We start from the raw sequence: 14,736 nt of genomic DNA, 5'->3' as shown, positions 1-14,736 counted from the left end.
ACCCATGATAATAGTTTTGGCTCTGTTCCAAGGTCAAAGAATCTTTTGAAATACCTCACAAGCAAATTTACAGAAAGAACAAAAAGGTAATGAATTCCCCAACCCACCCAAATCACAGTGCCCAAACCCACACAAATTTAAATAAGCAGAGGAAGAAAACTATTATTAATTGAATAATTTCAAGTTTTTATTTCTCGCTTATTTTGTCAAATTTATTTAAATTATTCAACTAAATTCTATTCATTTAAATAGAATTATAATTTCATGTGAATAATTATGAGAATAGTTTGAATCCCTTTTTTAATCAGTGCATATTGTAAACTTGTATATTTTATAGAATTTGGAGCATATTTTTAACATTTTTAGGAATTCATGATTACTATAATTTTGCTTTTATGACATTTTAGTGATAATTGGTATTATGCAAAGTACTTGATAGAAAACCCATGCACTAATTAACATATTTCTATAAGAAAATATAAGCTGCTTTATAATGATCTATTTTAGGATATGATCTCTTTAGGTATATCAGGGTAAAAAGTACAATCTGTAGATGTCAGGATTTGTACTTTATTTAAAATCTGATTTCTTTAAGAGACCAGAAATTCTTTCATTTGAACTTATATTTAAAGTGGGCTTCCCTGGTAGCTCAGACAGTAAAAAATCCACCTGCAATGTGGGAGACCTGGGTTCGATCCCCGGGTTGGAAGATCCCCTGGAGGAGGGTATGGCAACCCACTCCAGTATTCTTGCCTGAAGAATCCCCATGGGCAGAGGAGCCTGGCAGGCTTGAGTCCATCGGGTCACAAACAGTCGGATACAACTCAAAGAGTCAGAGTAACTAAGCACAGAACAGCACATTTTTAAAGTATTTAGCAAAAGTTCAGTTCAGTTCACTCAGTCGTGTCCGACTCTTTGCGACCCCATGAATTGCAGCACACCAGGCCTCCCCGTCCATCACCAACTCCCGGAGTTCACTCAGACTCACGTCCATCGAGTCAGTGATGCCATCCAGCCATCTCATCCTCTGTCATCTGCTTCTCCTCCTTCCCCAAATCCCTCCCAGCATCAGAGTCTTTTCCAATGAGTCAACTCTTCACATGAGGTGGCCAAAGTACTGGAGTTTCAGCTTTAGCATCATTCCTTCCAAAGAACACCCAGGGCTGATCTCCTTCAGAATGGACTGGTTGGATCTCCTTGCAGTCCAAGGGACTCTCAAGAGTCTTCTCCAACACCACAGTTCAAAAGCATCAGTTTTTCGGTGCTCAGCTTTCTTCACAGTCCAACTCTCACATCCATACATGACCACAGGAAAAACCATAGCCTCGACTAGACGGACCTTAGTCGGCAAAGTAGATGGGTGTGTCATATCTCCCAGATTCCTGGCAGCACTGGGGATCCCCAAAAGCCCTCTGGAATGTGCCCCCCTCATTCACTCCTGCCTAGCAAACACTTACTTGTGTGTGGGCCTTTTAAGAAAGACAAGGGCTCAGTTAGACTTGTCAGTTAAAGCATGCGGTCCATGGGTCCTCAGCCCCTGACTCTGATGAGCATTTTCTGATCTGAGCCCCACCCAGAGGTCTGGAGAACACCCAAGAAAAAGTGAAAACTGAAGATTCTGTTCATCGCTGGCAGGTTCTGTGGGTCTAGGGGAGGTGGGGGGTATCTGGGAACACTAAAACAAACCCTCTGCTCAGTGGAGGAGCCCCTCCTGCAGTCTCTCAAGGGGGCCACAGCAGCATCTTTGGCGCCGGAAGCTGCCAGCCCCTGCCACGGAGGAGCTAAGTCATGTCACTGTGGATTTTGCCAAGGATAGCAGTCATCTGGGGAAAGCCCTGCCAGGCCCCAAGTGGAGGCAGCCCCATGTGCAGCCTGACCCTGAACATCTGAGAGCCTTAAGAATATGCCTCCTCACCAAGCCAAATAATGCCTTCTGCTCAAAGATTCCCCTCTGAGGATCACATCATCTTGGTTGGCCCACATGCACACACAAGGCTTGGTAACTCCTCCAAGTTAAACTAGACTCCAGGGCCCCTGCTGTGCCATCCCCTCTCCCACCAGGCCCCCAAGTTTCAGCCAGGCCCCTCCCTGCCCTCTTAGGGTGTTTCCTCCTGAGGCTCTCCTGGCCTGGGCAATGGAGGCGTCCCTCCCCACTCCCCCTCACCACCTCTGAGGCCCACAGAGATCTCTGAACCCGGGCCAGCCACCTGCCTGTCTCCTCAGGCAGAGGGTCTGCCACCATGTGAACTCTCACCCACATAAGTCTCCAGCCCGAGTTCTGAGCTGGCCCAGGAGCCCCTCAAGAGCCCGGCCATGCCTCACCCACCACAGCCTCAGCAACCATCTGAGGACCATGACCCACTGCCATGTCATTGCTGGCTCATTGAGCCAGACTTCTCTTCTGTCTTGTCCATCCTCTTCCCACAAAGCTAAACACTGAACTTGAGTATTTCACCAAGAACGTGCTTGTTGCCAGCAGGGCCTGGTGGGGGTTGAGCAGGGAGATGAGAGGGAGTTGGTATATGTTTCTGGGGAAGTAAAACTACCTCCACCCTCTCACTTTAAACTCTTAAGTTCAATTTTTCTCTGTTCGTTCTCTTAACTCTTAAAGTCAATATCCCAAAGACTACTCTCGATGTCTTCTATGACCCTGGCATTCTGTGCCGTGGTCAGCACACATTCCCATTCTGCAGATGTGTAAACTGAGGTTCTCACAGATTAACTCATTAGAGGTCATACAGCTCTGAAGTATCAGAGCGGAGACTGAACCCAGCTTTGCTGGGTTCCCAAGCAAAGGCTTTTTCCCTGTCCTCACCCTCTGGGACCCTGGCCTCCCCTCCCCTTACTGGTCATGTCCTTCTCTTTACCCAGTGATACTTTGAACATTGTGGCGTCAGATCACCGGCCTTTCACCACGAAGCAGAAAGCTATGGGCAAGGAGGACTTCACCAAGATCCCACACGGTGTGACCGGGGTTCAGGACCGCATGAGTGTCATCTGGGAGAGAGGCGTGGTACGTTCCCAGGACCCCACCCGGCGCTGGGCCGCAGAAGAATTTTCACACTTAGGAGTGCTGGGTCAGCTACAGCTCCTGTTTCACTCAAAAACAAAACAGAAAAGGTCTTTTTTATTTTCCTGATCAGAAAAGTAAGAAGTCAATTTGGAAAATACAGAAAAGTACTAGAAAAAAAACATAATTCCATACTGAGAAATTATTAATATTTTGGTATATTTCTTCCCAAGCTCTATGCATGCAGCATACATTATTTTAATTACTGGGTTTATCTTTTTTTTTCATATAACAGTGTATTTTGAGTGTCTTCTTATATCAGTAAAAGTTATTTAAAAACATCTTTGTTAATAACTAAACAAGATTTCCTCCCATGGAAGCACCATATTCACTTACGGCTTCCCTGATGTTTGGAACTTTCAACTGCTTCAAATTTTTGCACTTAGCAATAACACTGCACAGAATTTCTTTGTTCATGAGTGTATGTCAGCATTTCTAATTGTTTCCTGAGGACAGATTCCTAGAAATGGATTTCTGGGCCAGGGGATGTGAACTTTCTTTAAGGATCTTGGTATCTTCCGTCCAATAGTAAAGACAGAGACTAGGACTTCATTTGAATACCACCTGTTCTGCCCCTGAAGAATAAGTAGTTTGGTCTTGACCTATCACAGATTAGATGCAGTTTTAGGGGATGAGCCTGAAGAAATCTGAAATACACCAGGCTAAGCCACCAGCTCAGGGAAGACCCTGAGGCGGCTCAGGAATCCCTTTTTAAGTTTTATTTATTTATTTGACTTTGCTGAGTCTTAGTTGCGGCACATGGGATCTTTCATTGTGTCTCACAGGTTTCTCTTTAGTTGGGGTGGACAGGCTTATTTGCTCAGCAGCATGTGGGATCTTAGTTCCCCAACCAAGGATCAAACTCTTGTCCCTGCATTGGAAGGTGATTAACACCTAGACCACCAGGGAAGTTCTAGGAATCCTCTTTGAAGAATGTCTATGGTACACTCATGGGTGGGGCTATAAGATGCCTTTCCAGCACAGAATATATATATGTCCCTTCATGGATCTAGGAAAGCTCCCAATTTATCCATAGTGAGCACATGAGTAGACCTGGTTTTACAAACAGGAGGTAGATTTGCCCCAAGAAAGCCACCATTTGGAAGAAGGGCCCACCCACCACTGTTACTAGAAGGAGAGAACAAGAAATAAGCACGTGGGAACCAAGCCATGCAGATTGTCTCATCCAAGATGATGCCCATGGCATTGTCCTTCTCAGCACCATTGTTCAGACCAACTAAAAGCACACAACAGTGACGGGGTGTGAGGCACACACACAGGACCTTGGTTGACCTGACCCTTTGCCCATGTTTCAGGTTGGAGGAAAGATGGATGAAAACCGTTTTGTGGCCGTTACCAGTTCCAACGCAGCCAAGATTCTCAACCTGTATCCCCGAAAGGGCCGCATCATCCCTGGAGCTGATGCCGACGTGGTGGTGTGGGACCCCGAAGCCACCAAGTAAAGCTTGCTACTTGTCTCCAGCGCTGGGGGATGGGGTTTTTAAGGACCTTGTGTTACAGAACTCCAAAGCATCATCTTAGCCCCACTTCTAGCATAGAGCAGGATGTCCCTGAGATGTGTTCAATTCAACAAATACTTGAGGTTTTGCCATGGTCCAAGCACTAGGGATGCAACAGTGAACAAGAAGGTCTGAAGACTTGCCACAGGGCAAGCTCAGTGTGCACAGCACTTTACAGGTTTTCACAACTGCATCACGTCAATGATCTCATTTGCTTATCTCACAGCCCTTAGAAGCACTCAAGGCTGGAGTTCTTACTTCCATTTTACTATTGAAAAAACTTGGAAAAGGAAATGGCAACCCACTCTAGTATTCTTGCCTGGAGAATTCCATGAACAGAGGAGCCTGGCGGGCTACAGTCCCTGGGATCACAAAGAGTTAGACACAATTGAGTGAGTATCACTCACTGAAGAAACTAAGAGCAGAGAGTAGAGGGACTTCCCATATCACATAGCTAGTAAGAGGCTGAACCAGACAGATGTCCTGACACTCAGTTCCACACTCTTCCACCAACCCTCTGCTTCCCTCGTTGAGAGTGTGCATTCTCTTGAGCACACAGTACTTGACACCCACAGCATTTGGGAATACAACTTGAGTGAGTAAATGAAATGCATCAGGAATTATCAAGCTGCAGGATACAGCGTATCATCTTTACTCAGAGGTTTGACCAGGGGAGATGGGAATTGTTTTCTAATACTAAACTTCATTTAGTCATGCAACAAATATCTGTTAAGTGCTACCATTTGCCAAGCACTTTTCTAGACGCACAAGCTAATAGTGAACAAGACAAAAATGTGCTGGATTTTGAAAGTAAAAAGCTGAACTGCAGAAAAATTCTCCCTGTGCACCACTGCCCAGCCCCTTGCCCAGATCCCTGCCCTGCTTCTCCATTAGGGCACTTGAGAAGTCAGATTCTGCATCCAGCCTGGGGCTGGTCCCTGTTGCTCTTGTGGGTGTGGCTGTTAGTGATTGCTGTTGGCAGAAAGACCCCTAGAGTGTAGGCCAGTATGTTAGTCAGCTAGGGTGCTCCAATAACAAAATAGGAGGAGGCTTGAACACAGACAGGAGGCTTGAACGATAGAAATTCATTTTTCTCACAGTCCTGGAGGCTAGAAGTCCAAGGTCAAGGTGTCAGCAGAGCTGATTTCATTCTGAGACCCTTGGTTTGTAGAGGTCATCTCTTCCCTGTGTCTCTATGTGGCACTTCCTCTGTGTGTGCGCTTCTGGCATCTCGATTTCCTCTTATAAAGTTACCCATTTGGTTGGATTAGGGCCCACCTGTATGACCTCATTTTACTTTAATTAGTTCTTTAGAGGCCTTATCTCCAAATATAGTCACCTTCTAAGGTACTGGGGACTGGGACTTAACAGATAAATTTGCGGTGACGTAATTCATTCTAGCCTTTGGGAGTCCTTCCTTTCCACTGAGCGTCATCACCTCTTCTCCTGAGCACCTTCCCTTCCGTTGAGCTGTGACAGCTTTACCTCTTCTCATAGCGTTCTCTCCTGCCACTGCCTTCCCACCAGGACCATCTCCGCCAGCACCCAGGTGCAGGGAGGAGACTTCAACCTGTACGAGAACATGCGTTGCCACGGCGTCCCACTGGTCACCATCAGCCGAGGCCGGGTCGTGTACGAGAACGGCGTCTTCATGTGTGCTGAGGGCACCGGCAAGTTCTGTCCCCTGCGATCCTTCCCAGACACTGTCTACAAGAAACTGGTCCAGAGGGAAAAGGTACGGTGAGGGAGAGAGGAGAATATATGTGGGAAGCGGTTGAAGACCCCTGTTGGGGACTTCTTACATGACTATTAGAAGTCTCAAAGATGTTCTCACTGTTTTTTCCACCAGAATCCTATTGCCTGAATAGTCACTTTGGGAACAATCAAAATAGTAGAAAAGGAGCACCTGTAACAGAGTAAAATTTACTGGGAAGGGTCCCCAAGTCCCTTGGAGCTGGGGACACTATGAGGTGCTCACAGCTACTCCTGACACCCAGGTTTCTTGTGGTCCCTCGGGGCAGGGCACTCCTGGCTTAGCCAGGGTTATCATATTTGCACTGGAGATCCTCTTTCCCAAAACTCCCCACAATTGCCCTGTGTCTGCTGTGGAATGGGTGGGCTTTGCTGAGTCTCCAGCACTGAAGGGATCAGGTCAGGTCTGAAATAGCTCACTGCCATGTGGGGGTAGCCTGAGGTCTTATCTTGAGAATTTCACCCAGTCCTTGGATTCCATTAACACTCTAAGTATTCAGTGAAGCTTGAGGCTCCTTCCTCATCTCCAGGGATACCAAACGCTGGGGAGAGTTTCACCCAAAAGAACTGGCTCCTCCCTCACTGCTCTGGGATCGACTGTCCAGCCTTATCTTTGAGGGCTGCCCTGGCCTTCCTGTGCGCCATCACAGCTGCTGCGTCCGTGCGGCATGGCAGAAAGTGAGAAAGAACTAAAGAGCCTCTTGATGAAAGTGGAAGAGACGAGTGAAAAAGTTGGCTTAAAGCTCAACATTCAGAAAACGAAGATTATGGCATCCAGTCCCATCATTTCATGGCAAATAGATGGGGAAACGGTGGAAACAGTGGCTGGCTATTTTTCTGGGCTCCAAAATCACTGCAGATGGTGATTGCAGCCATGAAATTAAAAAATGCTTACTCCTTGGAAGGAAAGTTATGACTAACCTAGATAGCATATTAAAAAGCAGAGATATTACTTTGTCAACAAAGGTCCATCTAGTCAAGGCTATGGTTTTTCCAGTAGTCATGTATGGATGTGAGAGATGGACTCTAAAAAAAAGCTGAGCACAGAAGAATGGATGCTTTTGAACTGTGGTGTTGGAGAAGACTCTTGAGAGTCCCTTGGACTGCAAGGAGATCCAACCATCCTAAAGGAGATCAGTCCTGAGTGTTCATTGGAAGGACTGATGTTGAAGCTGAAACTCCAATCCTTTGGCCACCTGATGCGAGGAGCTGACTCGTTGGAAAAGACCCTGATGCTGGGAAAGATTGAGGGCAGGAGGAGAAGGGGACGACAGAGGATGAGATGGTTGGATGGCATCACCGACTCAGTGGACATGGGTTTAGGTGGACTCCGAGAGTTGGTGATTGACAGGGAGGCCTGGTGTGCTGCAGCTCGTGGAGTCGCAAAGAGTCGGACATGACTGAGCGACTGAACTGACTGACTGACTGACCTTCCTCACAACTCCAGGTGCTGGGAACCAATAGCAGCCCTGGCCTCATGGTAGAGGACCCAAATCACCAGAAAACAAGAAGTCTGACAAACTGACAGGTGGAAGCATCATGCGGTTTCCCCTCTGGCAGAAAGTACTATCATCATGATTCAAAATGCTGCTGCCTAGCTATTTCCAGATTCTGTCCAGAAATGGTGAGTGTTCTTAGAAACACCATGGCCAACGGCCTAGGAGCCCCAGCCCCAATCTAGGTCTTCTGTTGGGGAGCAGACTTGGACTACCCAAACAAAGCATGACTGTAGTTATCCCAATACTCAGTCTGAAAACAGACTCAGGGTCTCTCAGGTAGGTGAAGGGTCCCACCTCCACTATGCTTCCCAGATAGGGACAATGGCAGGAGGCCTCAGCCCCATCTCTGCAGGACATGCCAGAAAGAGATGGAAAAGCGATCCATTCACACGCAAGATTATCTGACAGAGGGTGGCAATGATTTAAAAAAAGAAAATGGAAAAAATGTCAGTGATGATGTAGAGAAATGGGAAAGCTCATTCACTGTAAAATCAATGTAAAATGGTGTAGCCACTTTGGAAAACAGTTTGGCAATTCCCAAAAAGTTATAGAGTTGCCAAAATGACTCAGCAATTCCTTTCTTGGGTATGGACTCAAGAGAAATGAAAATACATGTCTGCAAAAAATCTTATCCATGAATGTTTGATAGCAGGATTTTTTTCATAATAGCCAAAAAGTGAGAACTCAAATGCCTATCAACTATTGAATAAACAAAATGTGGTGTTAATATAGCCATACAATGGAATATTATTTGGCCATGAAATGGAATGGAATGCTAATATATGCTATATACAACATGTATGAACCTTAAAAACATTATGCTAAGTGAAAGAATCCAGTCACAAAAGACCACATATTATATGATTCCATTTGTTGGAAATGTCCAGAAGAAGCAAATCCATAGAAAATAGACTAGTGGTTGCTTAGGATTGGTCAGAGAGAATGGGAGTGATTGCTCATGAGTATGGAGACTTTTTTTTTAAGGACTTCCCTGGTGGCTCAGACAGTAAAGGGTCTGTCTACAATGCGGGAGACCCAGATTTGATCCCTGGGTTGGGAAGATACCCTGGAGAAGGAAATGGCAATCCACTCCAGGACTATTGCCTGGAAAATCCCATGGACAGAGGAGCCTGGTAGGCTATAGTCCCTGGGGTCTCAAAGAGTCAGACACGACTGAGCAACTTCACTTTCACTTATGGGGATTTTTGAGGGGTGATGAAGATATTTTGAATTTACACAGTGGTGATGGTGGTACAAGCTTGTGAATTACACCAAACACAACTATACTGTATACTTTTAAATGGTGAGTTTTACGGTATGTGAGTTATATCTCAATTCAAAACAAAATATCTGTCAACAGTTCTGTGACTGTCCCAAAAAAGAACATTTTAGTCAGGAAATAGGGTCAAAAGAGGGCAGACAAAGTGTTTGAAGCCTTTCTAAAAGCCAACCTCACAAAAATGTCAGACAGACACCAGTTTGTGCTGCTCTGAGGGCCAGCCACAGTGAAAGAGCCCAGCTTCTAGGGCTGACGTAAATTTAACTCAGAATCCCTTTATCCAAAGCACTTATTATAATGACAAAGTAAGGTCCTCAAGAAAAAGCCATCTCTATTTCCTATTCTCCGGTATAGCCCTTACATAACAAAATGCAGGGCTTCCCCACTGGCTCAGCAGTAAAGAATCCACCAAAATGCAGGAGAGGCAAGAGACACGAGTTCGATCTCTGGGTGGAGAAGATCCCCTGGAGGAGGAAATGACAGCCCACTTTGGTATTCTTGCCTGGGAAACCTCATGGACAGGGGAGGCTGGCAGGCTATGGACTATGGGGTCGCAAAGAGTCGGACACAAGTGAGTGACTTAGCACACAACAGAATATAGGTATGCAGAAAGCCTAATTTCCCCCAAATTATAAATAAGCAGTCCGTACAGAGCAGGGTCCTCGGGGAGAAACCAGCCCTGGGGTTGGGACTAGTATCGGAAGCCAGGGGCTTCCAGGACCTGCCAAGGTCACTCACCCAGGGTTCACCAGGTCCATACTCCCACCTACACCACCGGGCCCCCAAAGTGCAGCCTGGTAAAGGTTAAAACACTCCAGACCAGCTTTGACATTCTGAGGGCTGAGCTCAACTACAGATCTGTTGGAGAATACAAAGGAATATGTAAGCTGAGGAGCATTCCAGAAATCACCCATATCTATTGTTTCTCTCAACAAGGTTTTCAATAAGCATTGAGCAGCAAGGAGAAGGCAATGGCACCCCACTCCAGTACTCTTGCCTGGAGAATCCCAGGGATGGGGGAGCCTGGTGGGCTGCTGTCTATGGAGTTGCACAGAGTTGGACACGACTGAGTGACTTCACTTTCACTTTTCACCTTCACACATTGGAGAAGGAAATGGCAACCCACTCCAGTGTTCTTGCCTGGAGAATCCCAGGGATGGTGGAGCCTGGTGGGCTGCCGTCTATGGGGTCACAAAGAGTCAGACATGACTTAGCAACTGAACCACAGCAGCAGCTTGAGAGCCTGGCAAGTGAAGGGATCACTGCTCCCTGTGAGGGATGCTCTCTAAAGCTGAATATCTCCGAAGCCTACCTGCTGCCTTGGAAAGCATTCTGCCAGTGTCAAGGGGGAGCCAGTGGATCTCTCCCTTAGGCACATACCTGCACACCCTCACACATATGGCCTGTTTAGGAAGTACAAGAGGCTTCTTTACCCTTGGGCTCAAGATGTAGGAAGGCTTTGTCATGCGCAAGAATTTGGGTTCTGAACAGCGTGGCAGTGTCGAGACTCTCATCAGCCATCAGGGAAGCGCTGGTGGTGGCGGTGGTGTCTTGGCCCTGATGGTTGGTGGTGTCCGTGCTCTGATGGTATCATCTTTTCCCTTTTTCTCCTTCTCTGCCATCACTAGACCTTAAAGGTGAGGGGAGTGGACCGCACACCCTACCTGGGGGATGTAGCTGTCATTGTGCATCCTGGGAAAAAAGAGATGGGAACGCCACTGGCAGACACTCCAACCCGGCCTGCCACCCGACACGGGGGCATGAGGGACCTTCATGAGTCCAGCTTCAGCCTTTCTGGTAAGAGCAAGGGCCACTTGGCCTGGCACTTGCGTCTCCACCACAGTGGGGTGTAGGGAGACGGGCGGCGGGGCCAGGAGTTGCACCCAAGCAGTGGGCTTACTCCACCTCCTCCCTCCGTCTCCCATCCCCTGCCCGGTGATGAGTGCTGGGTCCCCTGTTAGAGACACACAAACACTGGGGATGGGAGAAGAGGGCTCTCCCAGTCCACAGGCACCTGCCACTCCACCCAGCCACGGCTCTTCTGGGGCTTGCCCCTCGGTTACTAAGTTCAAGTGTTTTCATCCCTTGAAACGTCTTGAAGGCCCGGCACATAGGGTGCCCCTAGAGATGATCAGACCTCAGAAGGGTTAACTCTGTGCCACATGGGTCTGCACCTGCATTTCCCACCCTGCCCTCACCAGCCTCTCTGAAAGACGTGGTGTGTTTCCCTTATACCCTTTCCTCCCGCATCTTAGCCTCTTTGCTCCTCTGCCACCTTCTTTTCTTGCCAGGAGTTGTACTGTACAGAATATACAAAACAGAAATACATGGGTGTGTCTATGCTTAGAGACTTTATTGTTGATAGCTGCATGCCTCCCAGGTGCTCGGTGGTAGTTAAAGGTAGGGGTCATTGCGGGCATAAACCGCAAGCCTCCCTGGAGAACAGGTAGAGGCCCATAAGGTGCCCTGGACCTGCAAGCAGCTTTGCTGGAAAGTGTGAGCCCCACGTGAAAGGGGTCAGGGCTGGGTCTTGCTGAACTGCCTCTAGGACTAGCCCCGGTGCAGACCAAGGCTCTGCTCTGCAGGCTCTGTGCTGGGGCAGGGGGTGAGAGCACGTAGATCGACATGCCGCCACACAGATCATGGATGCCCCAGGGGACAGGGAGACACCGCCACAAACCAGCCTAACCTGAGAGGCAAAGAGCTATACCCAGGGCTGCAAGGGGCACGGCTGGCCGCTGGGCTTCCTTCGTGCCCAACCGTGTGCCGAGAGCAGCTCATGTGGCTCCTGTCTGAGTTGCTGACCGGCCTTTGTGGGGAGAGGTCCTCTCCACACCCCTCCCCCATCATCTCAGAGCCAATCTCACTACAGAGATAACTTCTCCCCCGCCCTGAGGGCCACTGTTAAAACTCCCACCAGTGACGGGCCTGAGTGCAGTCAGAAAGAGGTCCGCCGTGTGGAGTGTCCGTGGGTGCCCCCGACTGGCCAATCCAGGAGGTGTCGAGCCCCACGGCTGCCTGGGTCTGACCCCTCCCACAGGGGTCAGCCCCAAGAGAAGCGTCCAGGCCCGAGAGGCGCCAGTCCCCTCGGGCCCCTGGCTTCTGCTCCCACCCAAGTCTGGGTAGAGCCAAGACTGGACAGAACTGCTCTCAGGTGCAGCAGACACCAGGCAGCCTCTCACCTTCCCCGGCCTCAAACCCTGTCTGCTGGGAGACAGGCGGAAAAATGTTCCACGGCACTCCCTGGGGCACCAGGACTTCTTTTCTAAGCCTCGAGATTTCAAGACGTGAGGGCCTTTGGGGGTGCTGTTCTATGTTTTTCCAAGACAACGGCGCCCCCTCCTCCCTCTCTTGCTCACTGAGTCATATGTACAAAGGCCCACTTGCTAACAGGTGGCTCCATGGTCTGTGTGCTTGACAAGAGAGGGTACCTCCAGGGCTGGGAGTGGTGAAGGCAGGGGTAGCAAGGCAGTTAGTTAACCGTGCAGGCTCTGAATCAGGAAGACTGGGGTTCAAGTCCAGGCTTTACATACTCATACACTATGGGACAGGGGCCAAGTTAACTTCCCTGAGCCTCAGTCTTCCCACCTGTAAAAGGGGATGGTGTTGTGTTGAGGATTAAATTAGATCTAAGCACAGGAGGACCCGGTTTTATTACCCAGGGGAACTCACGCTGTGCTTCCTTCCTTCCAGGTTCTCAGATCGATGACCATGTTCCAAAGCGAGCCTCGGCTCGGATCCTCGCTCCCCCCGGAGGCAGGTCAAGCGGCATTTGGTAAAGACACTGCCCAGCCCCTCAAGTGAAGATGCTCCGACGCCACCAGCCCCACACCCTCTGGCCGCAGCTGCAGGGGTGGGGCGGGAGAGGCAGCGCTGGGCAGCTCACCACCTGAGGGGCCCCGGGACCCAGGGGCCCTCCCCATGTCTGACACGTGATTCACTGTGCTTCGAGCCAACCCTAACAGGCACTTTGAGATGTGTTCCTCCTGCTGCAGTCCTTTCCTGCCTCGGCCCTGGCGGGCTTCCCTGGGGCCCAGGAAGCCCATACTATGCACAGAGCCCGCTTGCATAGAGCCTGGCCCTGCCCCTCCCTCGCACCGCCCCCTGCTGGCCTTGGGCAACCCCGCCCTTAGTGCCCTGCCCCTGGCTGACCTGCCAGTTGTCCAGAGCACTTTAGCAGATGTGTTTTAAAAGAAAAGTACCCCTTCCCCATCCCCTTTGGCCCCGCGGTCGTTTTCCCCAAGTCAGACAGGTGTCCGCATCCCAGCCATGCCCAGGACCTCCCGTTTCTCCCGATTCAACTCCTGCCCCTGTTTGGGAGTGGCTGGGACACGCTGCGCCCTTTGCTGGCTGCCTCTTCCCCGAGCCCCAGCAGTCCCAGGCCCCGAAGGGCTGGGCTGGCCGGGCGGGCATGAGGCTGGTGCCAGGCGCGTGTATATGATTTCGTTTTGCACGTTTGGTTTGCGCAGTGGTTTGGTTTGACTTGTTTGTGCATCCTGTGAAAACTGACGGTGCTTTGTGTCACTAGCATAGCATAGAAACAGGAATAGATGTGGACCTTAAGAGATGCTGCATCGACACCAACCAGACAGCCTAGGGCACTGAGAACAGGGGCCAGAGGTGGGTACTGGACTCTCGGGCCCCTCTTCTCCCTATCTGAAGTCTTCCGGTCCCCCCCTCCCCTCCTGGTTTCCTGCATCCTGAGAGGGTACCTGGAATGCTGGCCCTAGAGAGCTTCAGGAAGCAAGGTGGCCTTTCCCATGTGTGGTCCTGGTCACTCCCAGCACTAGCTGCACTGCCCACCCCCCCCCCCCCCCCCCAAAAAACCCCCCCAATTGCCGGTAGGTATTCCCCTGCTGGACAGAGGCCCAGTTGCTCCTCCTGTGTGATTGGCAAGAGGCCTCCTGCCTGCTGGGGTGGGGGGGTGGGGGGGATGATAGGGGGAGCAGGCTGGCTGTATGCCAGGTAGGAGGCCAGGCCAGTAGGACCTGGCTATAGCCAACAGTGTTACACAGGGTCCGCGGTCTCCTGTGGTCAGCACCTCGCCCTCACCTGCTTGTGGTCTCCATCTCCTCTCAGCTGGGCCTCCCCTGCCTCCAAAACTCCAGGAGGTTTCCATGGAAACACTAGAGGCTGCCCTTGCTAAGCCTTGTTCCCGCTTGGGGAGTGACGTCACATTGCACCTGGGCTGACACGCGGCTCCTGGACTCTCGGGCCGGTGGTCATACCCTGCACATTTCTGCAGTGCTTTTCATGTTTTCAAAGCCCTTTCATGTATGAGCTCTCAAGTGCTCCTCACAACCACAAAGTGTGCATTATTCTCCCCATTTCTCAGATGTGGCCCAGAAAGCTCAGGCCCTCTGACTCCAGAAAGGTCCAGACTGCCCTTTTTAGAACTTGGCTGTCTACCCCCGCTGTGGACAGAAGGAGTGGAGTGACATCTCTTGCAGGTCCCCCTGAGAGTTTAACCAGCTAGATGACTTACTCCCCAGTAGGCATTCTGCTTTGTTTTGCACAGGTAGATAGATTTTCCTTGTAAACAAACTAATGCATAAACACTATTTGAGCCAGAACTAGTTACATGCTGGAGGCTTGCCATGTGGTTTGAGCTGCCTC

The 14,736-nt window shown here is 49.7% G+C and overlaps 1 protein-coding gene across 1 annotated transcript in view; it reads left to right on the top strand.

The window, feature by feature from the left end:
• Nucleotides 1-14,021, top strand: part of DPYSL5 (dihydropyrimidinase like 5) — a 50,391-nt gene extending 36,370 nt beyond the window's left edge. The window contains exons 8-12 of the mRNA XM_040224447.1: nucleotides 2,872-3,013; nucleotides 4,387-4,529; nucleotides 6,118-6,325; nucleotides 10,749-10,917; nucleotides 12,814-14,021. Coding sequence (XP_040080381.1) covers nucleotides 2,872-3,013; nucleotides 4,387-4,529; nucleotides 6,118-6,325; nucleotides 10,749-10,917; nucleotides 12,814-12,899 — 748 coding nt within the window. The 3' untranslated portion in view covers nucleotides 12,900-14,021. The remainder of the gene's footprint in view (nucleotides 1-2,871; nucleotides 3,014-4,386; nucleotides 4,530-6,117; nucleotides 6,326-10,748; nucleotides 10,918-12,813) is intronic.
• Nucleotides 14,022-14,736: the final 715 nt, after the last annotated feature.

This window comes from Oryx dammah, unplaced genomic scaffold (assembly GCF_014754425.2).
Source record: "Oryx dammah isolate SB20612 unplaced genomic scaffold, SCBI_Odam_1.1 HiC_scaffold_25, whole genome shotgun sequence".
Classification (NCBI taxonomy): Eukaryota; Metazoa; Chordata; class Mammalia; order Artiodactyla; family Bovidae; genus Oryx; species Oryx dammah.
Note: the sequence above shows the minus strand (reverse complement) of the source record. Positions and strands in the feature narration are given on the sequence as shown.